At 51.0% G+C, this 26,672-nt stretch overlaps 1 protein-coding gene and 1 long non-coding RNA gene across 3 annotated transcripts; both read left to right on the forward strand.

The window, feature by feature from the left end:
* Positions 1–923: 923 nt before the first annotated feature.
* LZTS1 (leucine zipper tumor suppressor 1) lies at positions 924–21,017 on the forward strand. Of its 2 annotated transcripts, XM_031044338.2 has the most exons (5): positions 924–1,029; positions 5,849–5,955; positions 15,389–15,876; positions 16,301–17,122; positions 18,374–21,017. In XM_031044338.2, exons 3-5 carry the CDS (start codon positions 15,526–15,528, stop codon positions 19,037–19,039), a joined length of 1,839 nt encoding a protein of 612 aa, XP_030900198.1. In that variant the 5' UTR covers positions 924–1,029; positions 5,849–5,955; positions 15,389–15,525; the 3' UTR covers positions 19,040–21,017. The 2 variants fall into 2 exon arrangements, with proteins under 2 accessions (XP_030900198.1, XP_005139488.1); XM_005139431.3 differs by lacking the exon at positions 5,849–5,955.
* A 1,597-nt stretch (positions 21,018–22,614) lies between these two features.
* LOC117437134 (uncharacterized) lies at positions 22,615–26,247 on the forward strand. Its single transcript, XR_004550371.1, has 6 exons — positions 22,615–22,838; positions 23,041–23,170; positions 23,991–24,138; positions 24,351–24,488; positions 24,969–25,015; positions 25,925–26,247. It is a non-coding gene; the product is annotated as an uncharacterized lncRNA (long non-coding RNA).
* Positions 26,248–26,672: the final 425 nt, after the last annotated feature.

The following is a 26,672-nucleotide window of genomic DNA, read 5'->3' on the forward strand; positions in this document are numbered from 1 at the left end:
ATGGGAGCAGCCACTTGCGCATAGGCTTCTGGGCTCAGCTATTCCTTGTCCTGCATTTATCTGTGTCTGCTAACACTTGACAGCTCCGTTGCCTCTGCACCCCAAGTGGTTGATGCAGCTCTGCAGGTGGTGTACCTCAGTTTCCCCATCTGCACTTAGGAAGGCTCTGGCCATGGCCTCAGCGATTTGGTTCCCTGTGGTCAGAGGCCTGGGTAACATGTCCTTGCTCCTGCTGGGAGGACCAGCTGTGGCATTAGCTAGACACACCCGGGCCCATCCCAAACTGGGGAGAGGGACTTCTAACAAAGGGCCTCTAGGGACAGGCCAAGGAGAATGGCTTGAAGCTACTCGAGAGGAGACTGAGCTGAGCTCTTAGGCAGAAGCTCTGCCCTGTGAGGGTGCTGAGGCACTGGCACAGGGTGCCCAGAGAAGCTGTGGCTGCCCCATCCCTGGCAGTGCTCAAGGCCAGGTTGGACACAGGGGCTTGGAGCAGCTGCTCCATGGAAGGGGTCCCTGCCCATGGCAGGGGTTGGAGCTGGAGGAGCTTTAAGGTCCCTTTCAACCTAAGTTAGTCTATGATTCCAGCGTTCTATGATACTGGAGACTCCGATTCATGGCCCTGCTCTAAATCAAGCCAAACAGGAACTTCAGCCCAGGCCTTTTCCGGCCGGGTGAGCTTCCTGGCTGATGGCTGCTTTCGCAGGGCTCTCTTCTCTTGCCAAAGTGCTTTCCAAGGCGCTGGCACGATCCCAGCGCCGCGTAGAAGCGGCCGTACCGGTGCGCCAGACGCCTCGGGCTCTTTCGCCCGGTTCCCAGCCCTGCACCGTCCCATCGCTCCCTGGCGGGGCTGCGGCCATCCCGGGGGATACGGGCGGAGCCGGGACACAAAGGCCGGGGGCTGCGGCGGGGCGGGCGTGGGGCTTCAGGCTCCTCCTCCGCGGCGCCGGGGATGCTGCTGCCGCGCGGGCATCGGGAAGCACGCGGAGCGCCGCGGAGAGGAGGAGGAGGAGGAGGAAGCAGACACCCGAGGTGGGAGAAGCCCGGCGGCTGCGGACGGACGGGATGCGGGGAATGGGGGGATCAGCCCCGGGAGTCCGTCCTCGGAGCAGAGACGGGGGCCGGGAGTGCATTGCGCGGCCGGGATTCCCAGCCTGCGGCGGCAGCGCGTCGGTTCGGGGTTAAATGCGCTCCGGTTTAACCCCAAATCCCGGGTTGGGTTGCTCAGTACGGCACCGGCCCGACGCCACGGTGGCAGAGTGCGGGGATTGGGCATAACATATCAGAGCTGGCCGGAACAGCGGGTTAAACGGAGCGCATCCCTCTGCCAGGTCGGAGCCTCTTGCGGCTCCCACGGTGCTCAGCTCCGGCTCACTTCACTCGGAAGTCTGGAAAACAACTTTCCAAGACAAGGAGAAAATGTTGCCTGTTCGGCAGCTTGGATCAGGCTGCTGTGGTTACACAGCCCCCAGACTCTATGGGAAGAGAGGGAGCAAGCAGATGCCTTTGGTTTGTTGTCTTCAGATTGAACCACCCTCGGGAGAAGGGACTGCCTGCCCACCGTAGAAATTGTTATTTGCTGGTATCTCCTGTGTGCATGGGGCAGAAGGGACAATAGGGGGTGGAAGAGTTTGCAAGTGCAGAGGCTGGGGCTTGTGTGGGCATCAGGTGCTTCTGGGTACCAATACTGGTTGTATCTGGATGCAGGTTTTGCTGCGTGTTAGTGCACAGCCAGGTATGGCTGGAAGAGGTTTAGCCATCCTTTGGGTGCCTGCAGTCTTGGCAGGCAGGTCTGTCAAGGCTTTCTTTGGAGTGTGCATGGCCAGGAGGTCATTGCTGACCAGAGGAACACTCTTGGGTGCTCTGGTCCTGGAAAGCCAGGGATTAACCTCTGCCTTTGGGAGCAGTGCTGGAGAGTGGCTGGGGCAGTAGCCACCTCTGGGCTGTTACTTCTCACTCTCCTGACAATCGGTTCCAGATCCACACAGCCTGACAGCTGCCAGTTACAGTGGGAATGAGCATGGAGCCAGGGTCCAAGCTCACTGCCGGATGCGCCCTTCTGTGCTCAGCCACCTGAGCCACAGGTTCAAGTTTCCCAGTGGTGTGGCAGGAGGGTTCCACATGCAGAGGTTGACTCAGGATTGTGGGAGAGCCCTGACAGCTCCTGTTTAGACCCTCCAGCACCACTGTGCCCACATACCTCAGACTCAGCTGCAGTGGTGGTACCGCAGCATCCCTGCCACAAAACCCTTTCTCGCCAGGGAGTTTGCATTTGGTTTCCTGTTGTCCCCTTTTGCTAACATCCCCCCTGGCCTCTTCCAGCTGTGCCAAGCCCCAGATGCCCCTCAGCCATGGCTACCTCAGCAGAGCTGCACTGGGGAGGGCTTTCTCCCTTTCTCTCCTGTGTTCACAAGTGAGCTAAGGCCTGTGCCCTGATTACACATGTGGCTCAGTGTGCTCACCACAGAGGGACCAACACCTGACCTGTTTTCCCCAACAGTCTTGTGTTTCCACAGTAATGACTGCGGTTGTCCAAATTCCTCCTGAGAGCTTGTTTTCCTCACTGAAGATATGTGGAACATGATCAGGGAGGAAAAAAGTCCTTGTTAGTCTCCACTTTCTGTCTTCCTGATACCATCACTCCGGACACTGATGAACTTCCTTTTGAAATCATTGCTTGGCCCCAAACTCCCACCCCAGCCATGCACTGCCACACCATCTCCAGAGACCCTCTGCACCACATCAACCTACTCAGCTCACACCTACACCCACACCCAGGCTTTTCTAAGGGTCTGTAGACACCACCCCTGCCCCCCTCTGGTAGCCGTTCTGCAGCATCACCTGTACAATTAATCAAAAGGGCCATTAATCAGTGGGACAAAGAACTGTAAGTACAAAATCAGCTGTGGGGGCAATTAATGGCAGCTGCAAAAGTGCACTCGGGAGCACAATCACTTGATACAGGGGATTCTCGGCTCCCTTCTGGGCCTCCAGTCACAGCCCTGTGGCTCACACATGCTTGAGGGGCAGCTCCCTCATGCTCAGAGCCCCTGGCTGCTGTGGTGTCCCTCCTGCTCCCTGCTGACCCCCTCCTCTTGGCACCGCAGGGTTCTATATTGGTTTTGAGTCATTGTTTTCCACCCACCCCTTAGTCACTTCTTCCCTTCCAGGCAGTGCTGCAGAGTGGTGGGAGGCAAATGAATGAGAAATTCAGGCAGGAAAATGAGACTTCAGAAAAAGCCAGCTCTGCTGTGAACCACTGAGACAGGCATTGGGACTTCCAGGGCAGGTTTCCTGACTGAGGGTGCATGGAACAGACCCTCACCCCAGGCTTGGGCAGAGGAACCATGGCCCTGGAGAAGAGGGGGCAGTCAAGCTCTTGTAGATGCTCCACTGCAGAGCAGGACCAGGCAGAGACAGGGATGCATTCCCAGCGAGCTGCTGCTCTCCCATTCCGTGCCTCTTGCATCTCTGGCTCTGATGATATCCCTTGCCCTAAATCACGATTTTTCTCTCTCTTTGAAAGCCTCTGTTTTGCTGCGGGCAGGTACAGTCATGCTCAGCACAAGCTTAGGTGAGGCATCTGCGGCATGCAGAGATGGGCAGCCGCAGAGCAGCCACTCTTGGTGTGATCCAGGTGGGGGCTGGATCACATACCTGCTTTCCTTGGGACCATTCAAAATCCTGTCACCATCTCCAACAGCAGTGAGCTCCAGGCTCACCCACTGGGACTCTGTCACCCACAGGCATCCCAGCAGAGCTCAGAGACTGCAGTGCAAGGTGCTGCGTGGACAAGTGCGAAAAGATAGTATCACTGCAGCCATTACAGGAAACTGGTGCTATAATTGCTTCTCAAACAACACAGGCTGGCAGAGACAGGACCATGTCCCTGTACTGCTTGAGAACGGAGCCACACAGCCTGCCCATGCCCTGCACCATAAAGAACAGGTTCTTAATCCTCCATTACTTAGAAGAAGCTTAGCACTGATGGGAAACCTGGAGGGGTTTTTTTCCCTCGTCCCTCTAACCACTGACTTGCATGGGTTGGTTATAAATATTTCTCTTGAGATGTCTTAAAAATCCATCACCTCTCCCCCTCCAGTTTATTTGATGTTATGTATTTACCAGCTGCCCTTGGGTTTGCTGTCGTGGGTTTTCCAGACCTGCACAGAAAGCTTCCCTGTGGAAGGGCAAGATACAGGGAAGAGGCATGGAGCACTCATGAAGAGCAGTGGTGAAGGCGTGCTTCAGGACGGATTGTTGCCATTAAGTGGCATTGTTGCCATTAGAGATTAGTTAAAAATAGCAGGAAATGTACAAAGATTTGGCACGTAGAATCATAGAATAGTTTGGGTTGGAAAGGACCTTAAGATCATCTGGTTTCAACCCCCTTGCTGTGGGCAGAGACACCTTACACTAAACCGTATCACCCAAGGTTCTGTCCAGCCCAGCCTTGACCACCACCAGGGATGGAGCATTCACAGCTTCCTTGGGCAACCCATTCCAGTACCTCACCACCCTCACAGTAAAAAGCTTCCTCCTTATATCCAATCTAAACTTCCCTTGTTTAAGTTTAAACCCATTAGCCCTTGTCCTGTCACTACAGTCCCTAATGAAGAGTCCATCCCCAGCATCCCTGTAAGCCCCCTTCAGATACTGGAAGGCTGCTATGAGGTCTCCACGCAGCCTTCTCTTCTCCAGGCTGAACAGCCCCAACTTTCTCAGCCTGTCTTCATACGGGAGCTGCTCCAGGCCCTGATCATCCTTGTGACCTCCTCTGGACTTGTTCCAACAGCTCCATGTCCTTTTTATGTTGAGGACACCAGAACTGCACACAATACACCAAGTGAGGTCTCACGAGAGCAGAGTAGAGGAGCAGGATCACCTCCTTCAACCTGCTGGTCATGGTTCTTTTGATGCAGCCCGGGATACAGTTGGCTTGAGTTTTCAAATATGATGGAAATTCATTCGCCAGCTCCTTCAGGACTTGTGGATGGCTTTCATCAGGTCCCATGGACTTGTGTACATCCAGATTCTTAAGATGGTCTCAAACCTGATCCTCTCCTACAGTGGGCCTAAAGTCTTCATTCTCACAGTCCCTGTGTCCGCCTTCCAAGACTCGGGTAGTGTGGTCGCAGCATTTGCCAGTGAAGACTGAGGCAAAGAAGCCATTCAGAACCTCAGCCTTCTCCAAATCCAGGGTAGCCAGTTCTCCTGATTGCCTCCAGAGGGGGCCTACATTGTCCCTAGTCTGTGTTTTATTCGCTATGTACTTATAGAATCCCTTCCTGTTATCTTTAACATCCCTAGCCAAGTTTAATTCTAACTGGGCATTAGCCTTCCTCACCTGGTCCCTAGTTTCCTGGACAACATCTCTGTATTCTCCTCAGGCCACCTGTTCTTGCTTCCACCTTTTATAAGCCTCTTCATTCTCTCTAAGTTTCCTCCCCAGCTCTTTATCCATCCATGAGGTCTCCTGGCCCTCCTGCCACACTTCCTTCTAGTTAGAATGCAACACTCGTGAGCTTGTAGTAGGTGATCCTTGAATATCAGCCAAAAGTCTTGACCCCCCCTGCCCTCTAGGGCTATATTCCATGGGTCACAAAGTCTTTCCTGCACAGATTGTTTGCTACCATTGGGGTTTCGTGCTTGCTCACTTAATTAAAAGCTCCCAGATGAGCAGGAAAAGCTTGACAAATTGTTTCGAGGAAGTCCTGAATGTGGACACAGGGCCACTACCTGGTTTGGAGAGCAGAATCTTGGGGAAAGGAACATCCTGTAGCACAAGCAGAGCTAGGATCTCTCGAGAGCTGCAGCAGCAAATACCAACCTTGCATTCCTTTACAACCAGGTCCTTTCAAGAGCAGCATTCTGGTTCAGACCTTCCACCTCCTCACACACAGCAGTTTTTCTCCTGAGCTAAAAGAAGATCTCCATTTATTTCCTCAGCAGCGTAAGGTAAGTGCAGCTCAGCACTTACCTCCCTCCTGCTGAAAGAGTAAAAGCCTCCCAAAGATCTCTCTTAACTTGACATTGTGCAGTGACACAGAGCTGTTTGCCACGAGTGGCATTTTAGATATTTGGAACAAATCTTCACTATGGTAGTGGTAAGACACTGGCACAGGGTGCCCAGAGAAGCTGTGGCTGCCCCATCCCTGGCAGTGTTCAAGGCCAGGTTGGACACAGGGGCTTGGAGCACCCTGCTCCAGTGGAAGATGTCCCTGCCCATGGCAGGGGGTTGGAGCTGGAGGAGCTTTAAGCTCCCTTCCATCTCAAACCATTACATGATCCTATGAAGTTTATTGAGGTTTCCTAGATGCAGAAGGGATGAATCTGGCCACTTGTCCTGTTGCCTAAGCAAAGATAACCTCAGAGAGAATCTCAGATAAAATCTCAGATACATTCTATCTCATATTGCAAGTTGGAAGGAATGTTTAGGTATTTAATCCCTTGGAGCAAGACATCAGCCAGAACCGTCTTAACAGACATGCTCCTTTGAAATGCAAGTGCCTGTGTTTATTTATTTTTTAGACACAATTAAATGACATCTCTGTGAGCCAGTCGCGGATGTTCTCCTTTAAAGGTTAATTGAATATTCCTTGCAATTTTGATGTACATTTCTTTTTGGAGAGAACTGCTCTATTTGGCAGCCAGGCATTCAAGGGGTGGTTTTCACAATGGGCCAAGTTTGAAAAGGAAAAAAAAGAGGAGGAGGAAAATAGGAAGCAAAAACTGAATTTGCCTTTTGGTTTTTTTCTTCTGTGGCTGCTGCACTGAAGCCTGATTGAGCAGAGCAGGGACAGGGACGTGTAACATGCCGGAGAGCAAGAGAGGGAGTTGAAGGATGAGAAGACAGCAATGGCACAGCAGATACTTTTCACAGCAAGGGCTAAGATTGGCTTCTGATCAGCATGCAGAAGTTGCCTTTTCTCAGCTCCTACTTGGCTGAACATCATGCAGGGTACAAAAATACCCAGCATTTAGACAAACCACAGCATAACTGGTATCACAGACAATGAAAGGCAGCACATAAATAATGCACATCTTGTGGATGTTCAGATGTTATGAAGCCAAGTATAGACATGTAGAAGTTGAGTTTACTGGAAGATCTTCAGGTCCTACCTCAGAGGAATTCTTTCTCTGATACTTGCAGCCTTACTGCTAAGGACTGAAACTGAGGGTTTTCAGCTGCTGCCAGGGTCAGTTATTTCCTCTCATGTTTCTTAGAGAAGTAGCCAAATCTTCCCACTGCAGCAGGCCTATGACTTCAAAAATATGTCTCAAGAGAACCAGCCCTAGCTCAGCCTTTGGTTGCTCATGACCTCAGCTGCCTGGCCAGCACCAAGAGCAAGGGAGAGCAAACAGTGGGTCCATGCACTGTGGCAGTGCTGATGTTGCACGAGGACCCATTAAGGCTGAGAGAGAAGCAGCACAGATTTGTTTTATGATCCCCAGATACAACAAGGAGGTGCCAAAAGGCTAGAGGAGGTGAAGGACCCAGCAAAGCCTCTTAAGCACTTTATAGGGCAGCCATGGCCAGCAGGAACATGAGAGGGAATGGTGCTGTACTCCTGGCTGCTTCCCAACCGCCTGGGAGAGGAGGAGAGAAAATAAAAGGCAAGAAGATTGCAAATAGAGCCTTGTCTCTATGGCAGCCTGCAGCTCCACTTCTAAATTTTCCCCATGCATAAAAAGGATGCTTCTCCCATGTGCTGTTGTGGGGGTTTTGAAGCTTTAGCCTAAAGAGTGAGCTTTAGTCCAGGTATTTCCTGGAGGTTGATGAGGGACTGGCTTGTAGAAGAAACCCTTGATGCTTCCATTTTGTCATAATCTGGGAAGAAATGGGCTTCCTGTCACTTGTTGCTGTGTTATTCATGATTAGGGAGACAGAATAACATACATGCAAAGCCTGCGGAAGCAGAAAGCTGGGAGAAAATGTATTTCAGGCTCATCTCAAGTTACATGAAACTATTTTTAGGTGGACAGGCAAACCCTTTCCATCAATTAGACCCTGGATAAAGCACATGGGGGACATATAGGACACCAAACCTCACCAGTCTGGCTCATAACGGGCTACAGCTACAACAATTAGACTTGCTGCATCAGTGCTGCACAGGCAGGAACAGAAGGGCAAATCCTTCCCAACCACCCTCAGAAGCACCTGAAAGATGTACAGTGCTCCTGAGCTGCCTAATCCAAGCCAGTACCTTGCAATTAGCTTTTTTGGATGCCCACCCCAAACCCTGGCAGATTGTGTTTTACAGGGTTGGAAATAGATGCACCAGAAGGGGCTTGCAGATCCCAAGTGAAAGCCGTGCTCAGCTGTCACCCACCCCAACACCAGCTGCAAGCTCCAGACAATTCCCAAAATAGCTAACCTGTGGTGGGGATGTGAGGGCCCCGTCACACTCCTGTGAGGGAAGGAATGGTTGTTTTTCACCTGTCAGCCTCACAGGGATGGAGCAGTATGGATAGTACCTTCTGCAATGTCTTCAGTGGGAATAGGAGTCCCCTCACCCCAACAGCATCCCCAGGACACAAAACTCCCCCCCCAAAACTCGCCTTGTTAACAGAGGCGTCCTGCAAGCAGCTGATGGAGACCTGGTGACCTGGGCGCTGTGATATAGCAGGGCTGCCCTGACTATTCCCCATGGAGCAATGTTATCTGTCGTAGGAAGGGTGTGAAATCATAGAATCTCAGACTGGTTTGGGTTGGAGGGAATCTTAAAGCTCATCCAGTTCCAACCTCCTGCCATGGGCAGGGACCCCTTCCACTAGCGCAGGGTGCTCCAAGCCCCTGTGTCCAACCTGGCCTTGAGCACTGCCAGAGATGGGGCAGCCACAGCTCCTCTGGGCATCCTGTGCCAGCGCCTCAGCACCCTCATGGGGAAGAACTTTTGCCTAAGAGCAAAAGTTCCCACTCTCCCCTCTGGCAGGTTAAAGCCATTCCCCCTTGTCCAGTCACTACAGGCCCTTGTCCAAAACCCGTCTCCAGATTTCTTGTGGCCCCTGGTAGATATTGTTATGTCTCCCCTGAGCCTTCTCTTCACCAGTTTGGAGGTGGTGCCCATTCCCTGGTGCTGGCATCACCATTCAGGTGTGCCTGCCACAGCTCCAGGACTCCACAGACCTGCAAAAGACAAAAGCAGTGAGTAGAGCACTTCTGAGTTTCCAGTTAGCAGGGCTTTAATTGCAGTATTAGTTTTTCATTAGGAGGAGAAGACAGATGCTGTTAGGAATTAAGTAAACTGTGAAGATCAGTTTCTCCATCCCAGGAATATCTAACTATGTTTCACACAAGCATCACCTCTGTACCAGGAGCATGACTGATGTGACTTGTGTGGGTGCTGTGCTTGGCTGCTGAATCACCCCTGAGCTCCAAATCTGTATGAAGTGAGGCTGCTGGGGGTGAAGCTATTGGGGTGAAGCTATGAAGAGCTCTGGGTGAAACAGGTGGGGTTTCCTTGCAGTGAAGCTTTAGAACTGGAGACTCCTGGAGTTGCATTTAACATAGAACAGAGTGAGAAAGCGTTTGGGCTCTGGAATGAGCAGAGAACTGGGGATGTCATAGGTAGGACCAACGGTTACTTGCAGAAATGTGGGGTATCAGGACCATAAAGAAGAGTTGTAGACCAAACTAAGGTGGTAATAAATGGAGGATCAGGCTCCTGGAGCAGTGTTGGGATATTCCCACAATACCCTGCTGCTGCTGTGCTTACATCTGGCAAGGGCAGGACATTGTATGGGGCCAGCTCCTCCTGGGAATAGCTCTCCCTGAGGTACAGCAACAGTGGGAGGTATGCTGGGACTGTCTCAAGCCCAACTCTTGCTAATGCTGTTAGGGTTTGCTTTCATATGAAGCTAATTAATACAAACTGCAGCTGTGCAGGGGCAAGCTGGGGCTCTTCAGCATCCCATCACTGGATCATCTAGTGACCTTCTGAGCCCAATGATCAATTATGCTGCCCCCAGCGCTCTCCCAAGAGGTCCCTTTGCTCATCTCCTGACTTTCCTGTGGGCTACCGGGGCAAGCATCAGCTTTTCCTGGGAGTAAACTGCTGTTGCTGAGGCTGCAGCTTTTCAGCCCCCAGCTATAAGGTTCATTCCACTTCTAATTCCCTCTCAGGCTTCGGATACAGGAAGAATAACACATCACTTTCTCTAGCCCACATACTTGCTGGTGCTATTAGTTTGTGCCCAGGCTAACTGTCCAGTAAGCATTTGCAGGAGAGAAAGCATGAAGCTCTGTAGAAACACAGACATTGGAACTCACGGGACTTTACTGACTTACATCAATTTGCTGTGGTTGAGCAATTGCCCCTGGGCAGGGACAGGAGTCTCTCCCTGCTCAGCCGGGGCTCTGGCACAGGAAAACACTGCTGTCTCTCCACAAAGGGACCAGACAGCATGGAATCAGGCACCCCACAGCAGGTGTTGAGCTGATATCCTCTAAAGCTCAGTCTGACAATATGATTCATTGTTAATTTGAGAAATTCCTCTTATTCTAGTACTGGCTTCCCCAAACATAGCTCAAGCCAAGTCACTTCTGTGCCGCTTAGATCATCGCACAGATGATTTTGCCCTGCTCTCCTATTAAAGCCACTCACTGACTCATACCTGGTCATGATTAGTGCCTTGTTTGCTTGATGGATGGAGGAGAGATGTACACAGCTCCTTCAAACTCTTTCTGAAGCTAATGCTTAATTCAGTGTTGATTTTTAGATTTCCCAGTATGGCTGGCAGGAAGAAGGCTGGATGGAGTTTGGAGCAACCTGGTTTTAGTGGAAGATGTCCCTGCCAGTGGCAGGGGTTTGGAACTTGATGAGCTTTAACGTCCTTTCCAAACCAAATCATTCTAGGATTCTATGATAAGTGACCTTGACCTGAGCCACCCTCCATGCAGGAACTGGATGCAAAGAGGCAGCGCTCCGTGCTGCTCCTGGACTTCCAAATGGATGCAGATTGCTTTTGGTTGCTTTTTTCCCTGTAGAGCTATTGCACCTTCACCTCCAGGGCCTGCAGCAGGATGACCAGTCATAGCACAAGAGCCTGGCTGCCAAGGGACACTGGCAGAGACATGGCACAGTCTCCTACTGCTGCACTGGCATGAAGCCCACCCAAATGCCTGACAAAGCCAGGCAGAGAGCTTGCTGGCTCCTCTAACAAGCACCAGGCAGTGGGTGCGAATTCTCTTAGTGTTCATTGAAATAATATTAAGTGTGATGAACTCCTGGACTACTGGAGTAGATGTAACATGTAACTGAGGCTGGTTATTCTTCATCTGGAGTGTCCCCCTCCACTAATGACAAATCAGGGCAGAACACATGGTGTGCTTTGTGAATCCCATACTCAATTCACTCCCTGCCTCCAATCAAAATGATCCCAATGAATGTCAGTGAATGAGTGAGGGACAATGAATTAAAGTGAATGAAAGGCTTATAACCGGACCCTTTGCAGACACCAAGCCACAATTGAACACCACAAGGACAGCATCTGCCTGGGTGTGTGTTTTAATTCATACCATTAGCACCATTAGAGTGGGGGCAAGGTCGGCTCTACTGATGAGGCTTTCCAAGCCCTATTGATGCCAGTTCTTTGGAAAGCAAAATGAGCAGGTTTCAGGGAGCCTGGCTCCAGCTGGGCATGGGGAGAGTAAGTCTGAGCAGGGACAGGCAGATGCTCATGCAGCCTGAGGTGGGTCAATCTCATCAGCCTGGTGTTTGGTAGCATCTGGGGGTCTTGAAATCAGAACCCAGCTTTGGCTACAGATCCCAAATCCATCTTATTGGGATTGCTGCACTCACAAGTTTTGGATTAAGCCATTCTCTTCATTAAAACATGTCAGATGCTTCAACTAGCAGGTGGATGGCTTTTTTACTATGGAAATGCCCATATTTTAACCTGGGGCCACATTCTTGGTGTCTCCAAGACACAGATTACCAAGTAAAAGGGCACATTACCTGGCAGCCTTTGAGGGAAGGAGGAAGGAGGCTGCTCCTGGGTCCAGGCTCTTGGCAGCTGCTACTGCTTCTGTATAATCTGTACCTCTCCCAACAAACACCAAAATGTGTGGGTGCATCTGCACGGAAATTATGAATAATGATTCAAGAGGGAAAAAAGAGTAGGTGAGAGGAGTGGAGGGGAGAAGGAAGCTTTCACATATGGAGGAGAGAAGAACAGGATCAGCAGGGATGGAGTAATAATGCGAAGCCAGGAAGGAAAAGAAGGCTTTTAGAAGGTAACCTGTCTGGGGAAGGCAGAAAGACAGTTACTGGCTGTGAAACTCTGCAGGGAGGAGGGAAAGGCTTCAAAGAAACAGTGCAGCAAAGGAGATAAAATGAAATTCCTGCAGCCCATTCAGAAAGGAGGTGATGGGGAGAGTTGCACTCCTGTGTGTGATCCCAGGGTGGGCATGATTGCAATGACTGTGAGATACTGTTCATTTTTTCCCCTCTGTTTCTGCAAAAGCAAGAGTGGGTGCATCCATGTTTTCACCCCTGCTCCCACAGGTTTAGCCCACACTGCCTGGGTGTTTATCTGGGGTCTGTCCTACGGGTGACCACTGCCAGACCCCCACTAACCACTCCACCTCGATGGGTTTTGTTCGCAGTCCCACAAAGATTCATGGAGCACAGGCAGTGCCTGTCAGCACAGCATTACCCCAGGAGTGCAACTGAGGGGCTACTGCTGTCCCTAGAGCCCCCTCCCCACCACAGTGCCAAAAAGTTTTAAAGGGCTCATTTGCTGGAGGTAGCAAGGTGAGAGGGAAAAGCTCATGGCTTTTCTGGCTTTCTGTCCTCATTAATTGGTGAGTGACAAGGCAAACTGCATTCAAAGTAATCACACTGAGCACAGGGCTAAATGTGTGGGGTTGTGGCATCTGGGTTCAGCCGCAGAGAAAGGCTGCTACAGTGGCATCATCATCACACACCATCAGCCACACACAGACCCCATGGATATACACAGTTCCAGATCCAACACAGCATTCCTGGGGCATTTTCAGACCCTGCACTCTCAGTATCACTTACATATTTATAATTTTTTTCCAACCCCCTTCATGCTTTGCAGTACGTTCAACCTAACTGAACTGTGGCTGTTGCCAAGCATGCAGAACCTCCTAAAATACATACAAACATCTAAATATATATGTATATACACAACGACTAGTTTTTGTGTGTCTCAGCAAACCGGTCTGGTTCCCTGTACAGTCATAGCCACTTGATTTGACACAGGGGAAGACACAAGCATGTGCCCCAGAGTCTGAACAAGACCTTTTGGAGGTGCTCTGAAGCTGGAGCAGAAGCCTGTGCCATCTGCTCACTTGGTGTGCTCCAAGCTATGCTGTCTCTAGAGCTTTTCTCTTCTAATGTTGTGCAAGGATACGAACTCCATGGCTTTTCAAGTACTCATTTTTAAATCAAAAGAGGGAAGGAGAAGAAAAAGACATGCCCAACCCTCTCAGGCATGTGTGGGAGGGCTGGGACTGATTGAAACACCTCCTGCCAAAAGGCTGGAAAGTCCTACCTTTCCCTCCCCATGTTTCTCCTATCTTCTGCAGAAAAGCAAAACCCAGGGGTGTATCTGTCCAAAGGAACTAATGCTCTGGCCATGGGGACAGTGAGCCCAACATCCCCAGAGCACCAGGGCGTTGCACTCTGCAAAACGCTGTGCTTTAAGGCATCAAACCTCCCTGACACCTCTGCACATAAATGTAGCAGCTATTTCCCCCTCCACTTGCACATGTTGAATGCTGTCTCTGGGATGCTGTCACTATAGCTGGCAGCTTTGCTGCTGTGCAACTGCCTTTTTTCTTGTGCAGGATCACACACACCAGCATGGTGTTGGAACATGTGCTGGCAGAGCCACCTCCTGTGCCAATTATCCTGTTCCCTGCAGCAATTCCTTCCCCTTCCATTATTCCTCCATTATGCCTCTTACACAGTAAAAATGAATGAAGCCATAGTCATTGATAATTTTTAGCATATCAGCATCCAGGCAGCAGTTCACACATCAGTTCTTACTTCTCTTAATCCCCCCCAAATGGAGTTAGGGATTAAAGAGGATATTCTGTCTTTCTGGGACTTTCCTTTGACACTTAATCAACCTGGATTCTCAGAGCACAGACAAAAAGGAAAAAAATAAAGCTGAGGGATAAGAACAGTTTGTGTTACCCTTTTTGGGATGCAGAGGAGCTTTCACCAGAGCATAAGGCAGGACATGAAGAATGGGAAAAACATAGGAGCAACTCTCTAGACCATGAGGATGAGGCTGTGAGGATGCCCTGGCACATTGTGCCTGCACCTCTTCTACCACCCAACTCTCTTCCAGTTGCTAGGGGACATTTTACCCCCTGGATGCCTGATAAGAATCCACCATGGGCAGCTCTGGAGAAGAACTGGACCTTGCATTACTGTCACCACTGAAAGCAGGAGCTTTGAGCTCTTTTCCGTGCAGAAACATTTCCTCTGTCATCATCCTGTGCAAACAGGATTTAGCTCATTCTGATTATGCTCTAACTTCTGCCTACGAGCAGCATTTTCCTGGACTTCTGATCCTTTAATTATCTAGATGGAAGGTGCATGTCCATTATAGCTCTGACACAGGGAGCCGAGCATCCAAAGGCCACCAGGAGCTGAGGCTTTATGTTTTTTGGTTTTTTTTTCCCATAGCAAAGGGAATTAATGCACAGCTCTGCATACCTCTGAACTGTGTTCATAATACTCAGCATGCACATAACGCCTCTCATCTTCTTAAGTGCTGTACAGACATTAAGTGTAATTAAGCCTCACAGCAGCCCTTTTCAGGTAGATTAAGAGGAGCACTGAAAATTGGAGAGAAATCAGGGAGCCACAGGCTGATGCAGGAGAGGTTGTGACTGCAGCTTACAGTCCCTAGCACGGCTGTCAGGAGATGGGATACATCTGGCATGGGATAAGCAGGAAGCATGGGTGCTCATTGAAATTGGTGCCTATCAGGCACCTAAAAATTACTACAAATCCCTTTTCCTCCTCTCATTATTTTCAGGGTCTCCTGTGTCTCCCAGCCCTCCTGGCCTCATCCGGGTGCACTGTACCCAGGAGCTCCTGATGAGCTCGGGCACCAGGCAGGATGTACTCATCCAAGTGGGAACTGTGCAGTGGCAGGTGCCAGCCAGCCTGGGGGACCCAGACTGTGGGAGGCTCCTGAAACCATCCACAGGCACAAAGGAAAGCCCTGTTCTTTCCCATCTGCCATCCTCCTTTACACAGGGCTTCTGCAGAGGGATGGGGAAGAGCTGCCCTGGGCTGGCAGTGGGGTACCACCATCAGAAGTCACTGATGCCCAGACCACAGCATCGTGCCCACCTCCCAGGCCCCTTTTCCTTACCCTGCTCCTCTCTTTGCCTCCTCAGGCTTGCAGCTCCCTAGCACAGTGAGTTCTTTGCTATGACTGCAGCAGCTGCTGTCTGTACTCGCTGCCCGGAGCCCTCGTGCCACAGTTCTTCTGGGCTCTGCTCCCCCTGCCGCATGTCCCCTGCCTGGGAGCAGCATGGGCAGCGTCAGTAGCCTCATCTCTGGCCACAGCTTCCACAGCAAGCACTGCCGAGCCTCCCAGTACAAGCTCCGCAAGTCATCCCACCTGAAGAAGCTCAACAGGTACTCAGATGGGCTGCTTCGCTTTGGCTTCTCCCAAGATTCCAGCCACAAATCCACCTCCAAAAGCAGCAAGAATGAGGACTTCTTTTACATCAAGGTCAGCCAGAAATCTCACGGCTCCCACCGAGCAGACTATACTTCACTTGCTGGCATGGAGCTCGGCAGCCAAGCTGGGACCAGTGCTATGGACTTTGGCACACCCACACCGCAGAAGCTGATGCCCTTTCCAAGTCAGCTGGAAGTGGTTAGTAGGGGAGATGGCATCTCAGAATCAGGGGGTATCCCACTGGACTACATCTGCCCTCCAAGTGGGTGCAGATCCCACTGCAGGGCTGTTCTGGTCCAGGAGAAGGCTCAGAGAAAGTTTGTGCTGAAGAAGAGGGATGAGAGGGGCAGCATGGAGGTGCTGGAGGCACTGTGCCACCTTCTGCTTTCAGGAATTCGGATCAACAATATGATCTGTATCCTTTACTTTCCAAATGTGCCATTTGCTTCCCAACAGGCTATTTTAGCCATCATCATCCTCATGAGCTTTTGGTCCCTGATGGAGACCTGAGCCATCCCAGCCATGGGGGTCTTGTCCTTGGGGACAGAGGGATGGGGAGGTGGTGGTGGTGTTTATGTGGTGTTGGTCCATGCTGATGTCTCTGTTCTTCTCTTCTCCCCAGGGTGCAGAGAAGCCAATTGCAAGACCGACTGCCTTCAAGCCAGTGCTGCCCCGATCCGGCACCATCCTTCACTCATCCGCAGAGAATGGGGGTCACCTCTCGCAGCAGCTGCAGCCCCCTGACAAAGCCAAGGAGCAGGAGCTGAAGCCAGTGCTGTGCTCAGGGGGTCTGTCTGACTCTGGCAGGAATTCCATGTCCAGCCTCCCCACTCACAGCACCAGCAGCAGCTACCAGCTCGATCCCCTCGTCACACCAATGGGACCCATCAGCCGCTTCGGGGGCTCAGCTCACAACATCTTGCAGTGTGCCATCATCCAGGACAGCAACATGATGAGCCTCAAAGCCATGTCCTTCTCAGATGGAGGCAACAAGATCCTTAACCCTGGGAAGGCCACCCCCAACCATGCTGCCGAGAAGACCACTTGTATCCGTTCGCCCATCTCCATGGATGAGTCCACCATCCAGGAGCTGGAGCAGAAGCTTCTAGAGAGGGAAGGGGAGCTGCAGGAGCTTCAGTCAAGCTTCGAGGAGAAGGAATTCAGCTCCTGCCAGGCTTATGAAGAGAAGCAGCGGCACTGCAAGGAAGAGATGGAGGGCCTCAAGCAGAAATGCAATAGCAAGCTCAAGCAAACCTTGCAGAAAACCCAGCGGACACAGCAGGTCTTTCATCTCCAGGTGTTTCAGCTGCAGCAGGAAAAGCAGCAGCTCCGGGAGGAGCTGGAGAACCTCATGAAAGAGCAAAACCTGCTGGAAACCAAGCTGAGATCCTACGAGAAGGAGAAGACCAGCTTTGCCCCAGCACTGGAAGAGACCCAGTGGGAGGTGAGTGGCACCGAGTGGCATCTTGGGCTTCCAATGCCCAAAGCAAAGCATATGCCTGGAAGGAGATAGCTCCAGCACCAGCAATAAACCACACAGCTCTTCTCCATGCCCATACCTGCACCCAGCTCAGACCACACTGGGCCTGAGCAGAGCAGATGGTGCACTCACTAAGCCCAGGCTGTAGGAGAGGGTTAGGGTTAGGGAAAGCCCTCACCTGTCATGTGGAGGCTCTGTAAACGGTAACTGAGTGACTCAGTGGCCTTCTGTGAACTCCTCAGAACTTCACATCCTATAAAGAAACAACTGCTGCATAAAAAACCCCAGTCACTAAAACAGCTTTGGCTGTCTGCCCCAGAGGAGTAGTAAAGCTGCCTTCCCACCTGTAAATAGGAACTACTTGGACTTGCAGGGCCATTTATTAGAGAGCAGTAAAGCCGTCCACTCTCTGCTTAAGCTTATTTTTCCCACTGATTTGGCATCACTGAACAAAGACCATTAAACTGCTGAAAATTCAGATGTGAGCCTGTGAGCCTGAACAACACACACCAATGTAATTTCACTGCAGCTGTTTTCACTATAGTTTACTATTAACTGTTGCCTAGTGTGCTTCAAAAAGCATGGTGCTCAGGTTCACCCCCTCACATGCAAGGATTTCTCTTATCACTTTCAATATTTCTAGTTTATTTGCATTTCAAGCCAGCTTTCCAGGCTGTTTTCAGATCCTCCCTAAATTGAAGCTGCAGTGTCCCACCAAACCCCCAAAAGCTGTCCCCAGGAGCACCTGTACTAGCCATGCTTTAGGCTCCAGTGGGATTTATGTTCTTTGCTCCCAGCTGCAGTTTTGAGGGGTGTCATTGAGTGTCTGCTTGTGAAATGAGCTCAGCCAGTTTAACTGACCATGGGAGCAGTGGCTTCAGCAAACATGTTGGACAAAATATGGAGACTTGAGCATTTCCTCAACACCCTCCATCTCCACACCTCAACTGAGGGTGTCAGCTCCTTAAATCTTCACCAGCAGCCCTCTGTGTCAGCTGGGGTGTTGATGCATGGAGAACATGGGGTCCCCTCCAGCTCCTGAATTGCCCAGGGCATTGCTCCCTGTGCTGGGCATCTCCCTGGGTGGGATTTCATGGCCAGGGTCTCCACATGATGTGCCAGCTGTGTCCCGCATGGGTTGCATGGGGTACCATGGGTGCTGTGGGCTTTCTCCGACATGCAGCCCTAACTTGGGTGCTGCATTCCTCCCATTAGGTGTGCCAGAAGTCAGGGGAGATTTCCCTCCTGAAGCAGCAGCTGAAGGAATCCCAGACAGAGCTCAACAGCAAGACCACTGAGATCCTCAGCCTAAAGGCTCAGCTGAAGGAGATAAGGGTGAAGATGGAAGTGCTGGAGATGAAGACCCAGGACCTGGAGAGCTCCCTGCACACCAAGGCCATGGAGCTGGAAGTGTGTGAGAACGAGCTCCAGCGCAAGAAGAACGAGTCCGAGCTGCTGAGGGAGAAGGTGAACTTGCTGGAGCAGGAGATCGTGGACCTGCGGACGGAGCTAGCCGTCCTCAAGGAGCAGCTAAGTGAAGCCCGGCAGGTTGCCAGGCCCTGCCCCATGATGGACAATGCTCAAACCCTGCAGGGAGAGGTGGAGAGGCTGAGGGCAGAGCTGAAGGCTGAGCAGGACAACAATGAGCAGATGACTTCCAGCTTCCAGCAAGAGCGACAGACATGGAAGGAGGAGAAGGAGAAAGTGATTCACTACCAGAAGCAGCTGCAGCAGAGCTACCTGCACATGTACAAGAGGAACCAGAATATGGAGAAGATGCTGCAGCAGCTTGCCACAGGGGAAGGTGGCAGGGAACCTATTGAGCTGGACATACCTGGCACAGATGTCCCCTACGAGGATATCATTGCCACTGAGATCTGAGCCAGGTCTGCCTTCTCCTCCATGTGGCTTGGGGTGGGTGTCTCTCTCAAGAAGCACTGCCCTGCACCTTGTACAGTTCAGATGAGCCATGTATTTATTAGCAGAGCTGGTGGCTTGGCCAGCTCACAGCCCTCCCTGTGTTGCACCACAGCCTGTTGTGTTAGAGGTGAACAAGCAACTCGTGCCAATGGTGACGTGCCAGCAGCTCCTCCTTGCTCCCACCTCAGCAGTGTCCCTTCTGCCCCCTTGTTGGGCTGAGAAGCTGGCAAGGGAGGTAGTCAGGGAACTTCAGCGAATAATCTCCTGTCAGGTATCAGGATGATGCAAAACTCCCAGAGGACGTTCTGCTCCACGCTTGGAGGGATCCTGGGACACCACAGGCCTTCTCATGGTCTTCAGGAAGAATCAGACCTGGCACATTTCCAGCTGTAGCCTGGAGGAAGCATTGTGCTGCTCTTACACCTCCTTATCCTTCCTCCAGTCAGTGCCAATCCCCAGGGATCCTGTGGGACCGAGGAGACACTTCCTGCCATTGGCACAGGCTGCACATCCACTTTTCCCATCCTTTGGCCTCTGCAGTTCTTCAGGAAGGAACCTACACACACACGCACACCCCACCTTATTACAACTAACAGCCCCCCACCAAAAATCACTTTCACCAACAAGCACAGCCCACCCATCCCGTCCCCTATCCACAGATGCACTGACACATCCCTCCTCCCTGCACCTGCACAGCCATGGTGAGCCCAGTACTCCCCAGTCTGATGAACAAGGACTCCGTGTCCCTTTTCTCCAGCTGCCAGATGGGCAACTGGATTCAAGAATTAACAGGAATTTGCAAGCCACAGTCCAGCCAAAGGAATTGAAGGGAAAATCGGTTGTGTTTGCCCCGTGTGCTCTCACATGCTTGCTGCAAGCATCCCTCCCAGGAGTACCAGCTGCCTTTTCTCCTCCTGTGCCCTTACAGCCACAGGATCCCATTATCTGGACCTTGTTGAAAAACCCCAAACCAACCACTTTCATTTTGTTTTCTATCCTCTCTCTTAAAATCTCCTGTTGCCAGCAAGCAGATAACAAGGCTCCACTCCACGTCACCAGTAGTGACTCTCCTGTCACACCACAGCTCAGTAGGAATCAGCCAGCATCCAGCTTGCCTGGATGGAGGTCTTCAGCCAGGACCAGTTTTGTGCTAGTACAATGTTTTTTTTTTCCTACAATATGTTTTTTAACCCACTAGGGAGCTGGGCACCAGTCTGAGAAGCCCTGTCCCAGGGTTGCCAGGGGGAATCTTGCACAATCCCATGGCATAGATTTAGCCAAGGGCTCTAAGCTGTGCAGAAGCAGAAAAATTCAGCATCCCTCACACTGTTCCAGCCAGCCTGTAACAGCAACACAGAAACCAGTCTGTGCCTTCCACAAATGCCCCTAAGCAACCCCTATTTGCACTGCCCTGGGACATCCCGACCTGCACAAAGCAAATCCTTAGCTGTGGCTGTGGGTCAGAACCACAGTGCCAGCTTTCTCCCAGACCTGCTGAAGGATGTTTTGGAGAACTGGACAATGGTGGTTAAAGGGTGGCATCCAGCTCCACTCTGGCTCGAGGCCAGAAGGGTTTTTCTGCATTATCCAAGCCATAATCCTGCACGGAGAGCTTCACAAGAAAGGACCAGGAGCTTTCCAGTGCCAGACACATGGAGTGCCAAGGACAGTGGAACCCTCCCTCCCTGCCCTATCCCAGGAATGCCCACAACTACCTGCCCCATCCTGGTTCCTGCTCCTGCTGGCCTCCGTGCCGCTATCCCAGGTCCCCATCACCCTCTCCCTGTCTCCTCCCCAGCCCTGTGTCCTTCCCCAGCCCCTGCTCTATGGTGTGACCACCCAAGGCCTCGCAGTGCTGCCTTTGCACAATGCTGTGTGTGACCTTCTGCATTACAGGTCTGTTGCTCCTGGTGCCAGTACATATGATTATTTTTCTCCAGGTTTTTTTGGATGTTCTTTTTGGCAACCAAGGTGTATTACTGGTAATTTTATGGTTTTATTTATAAGTAAATTTTGTAAAATGTATTTAACCTCTTGGTGCCTGGCTTGGTGGCATCAGAAGTGTGCTTCCCTGGGGAGCAGCAATGCAGGAGGGTGCTTCACTATGCCCTTCTCCAGGACTGCCTCTCTGGTGAGGGCTTTTGAGTATACCAGAGCAGGGTTCACAAAGTATGAACATCCAGTCCGTCAGCCTCTGCTCCAGGACAGAAAGATGATGCTGGACATCACCTACACATGGTGAGCTCCGCAGTGATGCCACCAACATGGCAATCGACCCTCATTTTGTCACCAAAACATTTATCTGCATACTGGCCATGGCAGAGGGTTGGAACTGATGAGCTTTACGGTCCCTACCAGTCCAACTCATTCCAGGATTCTATGTCCTGCATTCAGGCTCTAGGACCCAGCAGGGCAGTGTTGGAGGGATGGCATTAGACCTGATTGAAAACCCGATAACTCTAGTGCAGGTAGACCTGATAGCCCGAGGATTTCAATCTGCTAGGGCTTGCAATCTGCTAAAATATGTGTAACAAATGGTATCAAAGACGAGCTTCAGCAAGGGCACAATGCCACCAGACACACCAAAGAGCGTGAGCATGGGAAGCCCTGCCCTAAGAAAGCAGAGTAACTGTGACATTGGGCTTGTAAAGAGACCCTCAGCATGCGCAAAAACCCAGACACCACTGCACATGCGCGAGCCCAAAACACTACTGCGCATGCGTGGGCCAAAATTGCTATTGCGCATGCGCGGGCCAAAATTGCTACCGCGCATGCGCTAGCCTGAATTGCTACTGCGCATGCGTGGTCCAAAATTGCTACTGCGCATGCGCGGGGCAAAATTCCTACTGCGCATGTGCGGGCCAAAATTGCTACTGCGCATGCGCGTGGCAAAATTGCTACCGCGCATGCGCGAGCCTAAATTGCTACTGCGCATGCGCCGGCCGAAATTGCTACTGCGCATGCGTGGGCCAAAATTGGTACTGCGCATGCGCCGGCCGAAATTGCTACTGCGCATGCGCGGGCCGAAGTTGCTACTGCGCATGCGGGGGCCAAAATGAGGGTACGGCGTTTACGTACGGCGGCTCCGTACTGCCTACTGCGGGTGCGTAATGGCGGCTCCGTACGGCGGCTCAGTACGGCGCCTGCTTACGGCGGCTGCGTACCGCGGCTCCGTACGGCGTTTGCGTACAGCGGCTCCGTACGGCAGCTCCGTACGGCGGCTCCGTACGGCAGCTCCGTACGGCGTTTGCGTACGGCGGCTCCTTACTGCCTACTGCGCGTGCGTAATGGCGGCTCCGTACGGCGGCTCAGTACGGCGCCTGCGTACGCCGGCTGCGTACCGCGGCTCCGTACGGCGTTTGCGTACGGCGGCTCCGTACTGCCTACTGCGCGTGCGTAATGGCGGCTCCGTACGGCGGCTAAGTACGGCGGCTCCGTACTGCCTACTACGCGTGCATAATGGCGGCTCCGTACGGCGGGTGCGTACTGCCTACTACGCGTGCATATTTGCGGCTTCGTACGGCGGCTCCGTACTGCCTAGTGCGCGTGCGTAATGGCGGCTCCGTACGGCGGCTCTGTACGGCGCCTGCGTACGGCGGTTGCGTTCGCTGAGGCGGTGTGGTTGAGCGGAGCATGCGCAGGTGTCCCGTCCGAGCTGAAGCGGTCGGTATGGCTGCCAGTGCCAAGTCGTTCCTGTCCGATGCGGGCTATGGGGAGCAGGAGCTGGACGCGAACTCTGCTCTCATGGAAGTCGACAAAGGTGAGGCCGAGCGGCCATGGCAGTGCCTGCCTTGTAATGTTGCCGTTATGGTCCTCGGCTTCCACCGCCTGAGGGGCGGTGTTGTCGCGGCCCGCGGTCCTCAGCTGACGGGAGCTCGCTTTTGTACCGCCAGCGGGGGGTGGAGAGGCCATGGCCGGGAAGCAGTGTCGGTGTCCGCAGTGGTTGTTGGTGTCTCGTTTAGGTCTCAGGTATGGGAAGCTCGGAGAGCAGTGCGAAGCCGTCGTTCGTTTTCCCAGGCTCTTCCAGAAATACCCGTTCCCCATTCTCATTAATTCAGCTTTCCTAAAGTTGGCTGATGTGTTCTGAGTCGGGTAAGTAGCCTCAGTCAGTTATCCATAGCAGTGTAGTGTGTCTTGGAGTGGTGCTGCACAGCAGCTTGGGCACATGTGAGGTTTTTTGTACGTTTGTGATTATACTGCTACACTGAGCACAAGCTGTGCTTAGGCTTTTCTGGACATGGTTTTTTATCAGATTTGTTTCCCTAAGTGTGCCCAAAACAGGTATCTGGTATCAGAAAGGGGCTACAAGGAGAGGGGTCTGCATCAGGGACTGCAGCCACAGGACAAGGGGTGTTGGGTTCAGACTGAAACAGGGCAAGTTTAGGTTAGATCTAAGGCAGAAGCTGTTCCCTGTGAGGGTGCTGAGGCGCTGGCACAGGGTGCCCAGAGAAGCATCTGCCAGGGTACCCAGAGAAGCACTGCCCCATCCCTGGCAGTGCTCAAGGCCAGGTTGGACACGGGGGCTTGGAGCAACCTGCTCCAGTGGAAGGGATTCCTGCCCATGGCAGGGGTTGGAGCTGGATGAGCTTAAGGTCCCTTCCAGCCTAGCCCATTCTATGATTTTATTATTTGCTTATGCTCTCCTCATTGGTGTCACTGAGTGAATTTCCCTGAAACTGGGCCTGAATCTGACCCTACCATACTAGAAGACAAACACCATAGTGTGGCTATAGTCTCTTTGTTGTTCTCTTAGTCAAATATGTCTCTAAAGTACAGATCTTTTCTTGCTTTAATTTACTCTTGGGAGGTTGTTTTGGTTTTTATGATACTTTCATCTTGAAAGTGCTTGAATATTTAATATAGAACAACCTGATAAAGGAATGTGTGTGGAAATGTGTGTGCCTCCTAACAGAAACAACTTCCTGAGGCTCTGTGTGCTGAAAGTTACTCAGCAGAGTGAGAAGCACTTAAGAGAAGATCCTAAATGTGGATGAGTTCGTCAAAAGAGTCTTCTCCGTCATTCACAGCAATGATCCAGTTGCTCGGGCCATTACCCTTCGGTATGTAATGACATTAATGAACCTGGACTTGATGATCTTACCTGGTTGGTTCTATGATTCTGTTTGTGCTCATCCACATCTATTACAGAAATAAACATATTTTTCTATCAAAATAGGCTTTTAACCAGCCTTTCTCTGTTTCTGTTTGTTTTTATCTGGCATTTCTTCATGATCACTGTTCTTCCTGATTTTGCTGTCATCTCTTCCTGTAGGATGTTGGGCAGCATAGCGTCTGTCATTCCAGAAAGGAAGAATGCACATCACAGTATTCGTCAAAGTTTGGATTCCCATGATAATGTGGAAGTTGAGGCTGCAATATTTGCTGCTGCCAATTTTTCTGCACAATCAAAGTAAGATGTTATTTTTGTTTCCAGTTTTTCGTATCACAGAGAATGGAAACCCCGTTAGCACTGGCATTCACAAACCTTTGGTAGTGCCAACCATGTAATTTTTATCAAAATGTTTGCTTGTATGGAACATTATGAAGAAATCTGAGCACAGATTTAACAGATACTTCTTTTTTTCTAAAATGGTAGTGGAAAGCTCATAAATATGAGAATGCAAAACGGAGCAGTAGCTTTAATCAAGGAGTATTTTACATAAATCCTGTTCTGGAACGAAACGTAGCGCTGCTTGTCACTTTGACATGTTCTTGGAAGCCCGCATTTGATCATGTGCAGGGTTTCTGAAAGAATGGGATCTTGGCAAGCTCTCTCTTGTGAAAGCTTTTATTGCTAAAGCACAGTGTTTGGTAGTTCAAAAATGGTTTTATTTTTCAGTGATTTCCCTCTTGTATTTATCTCACCTGATACTTTGTCTTTTCTCTACAGGGATTTTGCTGCTGGCATATGTAATAAAATCAGCGAGATGATACAAGGTACATGTGTTACATTGAGTGATAAAAGGGAAAACCTAATTTCTGTGAGAGTTCCTTATTATCCTTATATAAATATTAAATGCTGTAGCCCTCATTCTCAAATATTTCCTGGTTTTAAGTTAAATTAGCTAACCATTAATCTAGTGCCTGGCTTGTACCTCCTCTTTAAATCTTAAGTTCTCAAAACACCTGTTTGGTAAAGAGTGAAAGCTCATCTATAGCATGATGAATAAACTTGCATAGCCTATAACAGGTTGCTTCAGGTGAGTTAATCACAGAATCATTGAATGGTGTGGGTTGGAAAGGACCTTAAAGCTCCTCCGGCTCCAACCCGGGCCACGGGCAGGGACCCCTTTCCCTGGAGCAGCTGCTCCAAGCCCCTATGTCCAAACTGGCCTTGAGCACTGCCAGGGATGGGGCAGCCACAGCTTCTCTGGGCACCCTGTGCCAGCGCCTCAGCACCCTCCCAGGGAACAGCTTCTGCCTTAGATCTAACCTGAACTTCACCTGTTTATGTTTAAACCCATCACCCCTTGACCTGTTGCTGCAGTCCCTGAGAAATCCTTGTAGCTCCCTTCAGACACTGGAAGCTGCTCTGAGGTCTCCATGTGGCTTTTCCTCCCGAGGCTGAAGAGCCCCAGTGTTCTCAGCCTGTCATTTATGGGAAGTGCTGCAGGCTGTGCTCATCCCCGTGGCCTCCTCTGCACTTGCTCCAACAGCTCCATGTCCTCTTTACGTTGAGGACACCAGATGTGTGTCTTACCTACAATGAAGCAATCTTCTCCAAGAGCTGTGGAAGTGCTTGGTACTGCAGTCAGCAGTGGTAGCAATGCAGACATACCTGTGCCTCAGTACTGCTGAAAGCCAGTACAAAGGACTAACACTACCTGTTTCTCTTCCCTGTTGCAGGTTTGGCCACACCTGTGGACTTATTGAAGTTGATCCCTATTCTACAGCACATGCATCATGATGCTAGCCTAGCCTCCAGCTCCCGGCAGCTGCTCCAGCAGCTGGTAACATCATATCCCTCCACCAAGATGGTCATTGTTACTCTGCACACCTTTACTCTGCTTGCTGCTTCTTCTTTGGTTGACATTCCTAAGCAGGTAATTCTTCCTAATTATGTCTTTCAACTTAAAGCACATTTAAAAGACCTCAGATTCTAGCTGATGCTGAAAAATAAATGCACAGATATGCTGGGATGGTTGCTTCTATGTGCTATAGAGAAAGAACACCCTGAAAACTGCTGCTGCTATCATGTTTTTTGCCCTCTCTGGTCCTATTTCCAGATAACCCAGTCAAACACAGGAACCCTTCTCTACAGGTCTTTCTTTAAAACAATTGAGGTTGAAATCAAGCAGGACCTTAACATCAACCCTGGCCTGCTCTGAAAATATGTCAGCTTTACCTGTAGAACCCAGGCCTCACCTCTCACTACTGTGCATCCTCTCAGGTCCTGGGTGCGTGTGTTTTGCCTTCCTTACATGCAAGTGAAGGCATATTTTAATAGCAGGGAATGTGTTTGAAAATATTTCTTGAAGAACTCTGAGGAGGTTGAATCTGTTGCTAGGGTGCCCTCTTCCTGACATTAGGGTTAGGGTGCCCTCAGTCTGACATTATGGCTGGGGTGCCCCCTGCCCGACATTAGGGTTAGGGT

The sequence above is a fragment of the Melopsittacus undulatus genome, chromosome 18 (assembly GCF_012275295.1).
Source record: "Melopsittacus undulatus isolate bMelUnd1 chromosome 18, bMelUnd1.mat.Z, whole genome shotgun sequence".
Lineage (NCBI taxonomy): Eukaryota > Metazoa > Chordata > Aves > Psittaciformes > Psittaculidae > Melopsittacus > Melopsittacus undulatus.

Excerpts from the sequence above, each read along its gene's own strand:
- LZTS1 (XM_031044338.2), top strand. The coding sequence starts at position 15,526 with ATGGGCAGCGTCAGTAGCCTCATCTCTGGCCACAGCTTCCACAGCAAG. Across the intron at positions 15,877-16,300 it reads TTCCAAGTCAGCTGGAAGTG|GGTGCAGAGAAGCCAATTGC; the intron begins GTTAGTAGGGGA and ends TCTTCTCCCCAG. Across the intron at positions 17,123-18,373 it reads TGGAAGAGACCCAGTGGGAG|GTGTGCCAGAAGTCAGGGGA; the intron begins GTGAGTGGCACC and ends TCCTCCCATTAG.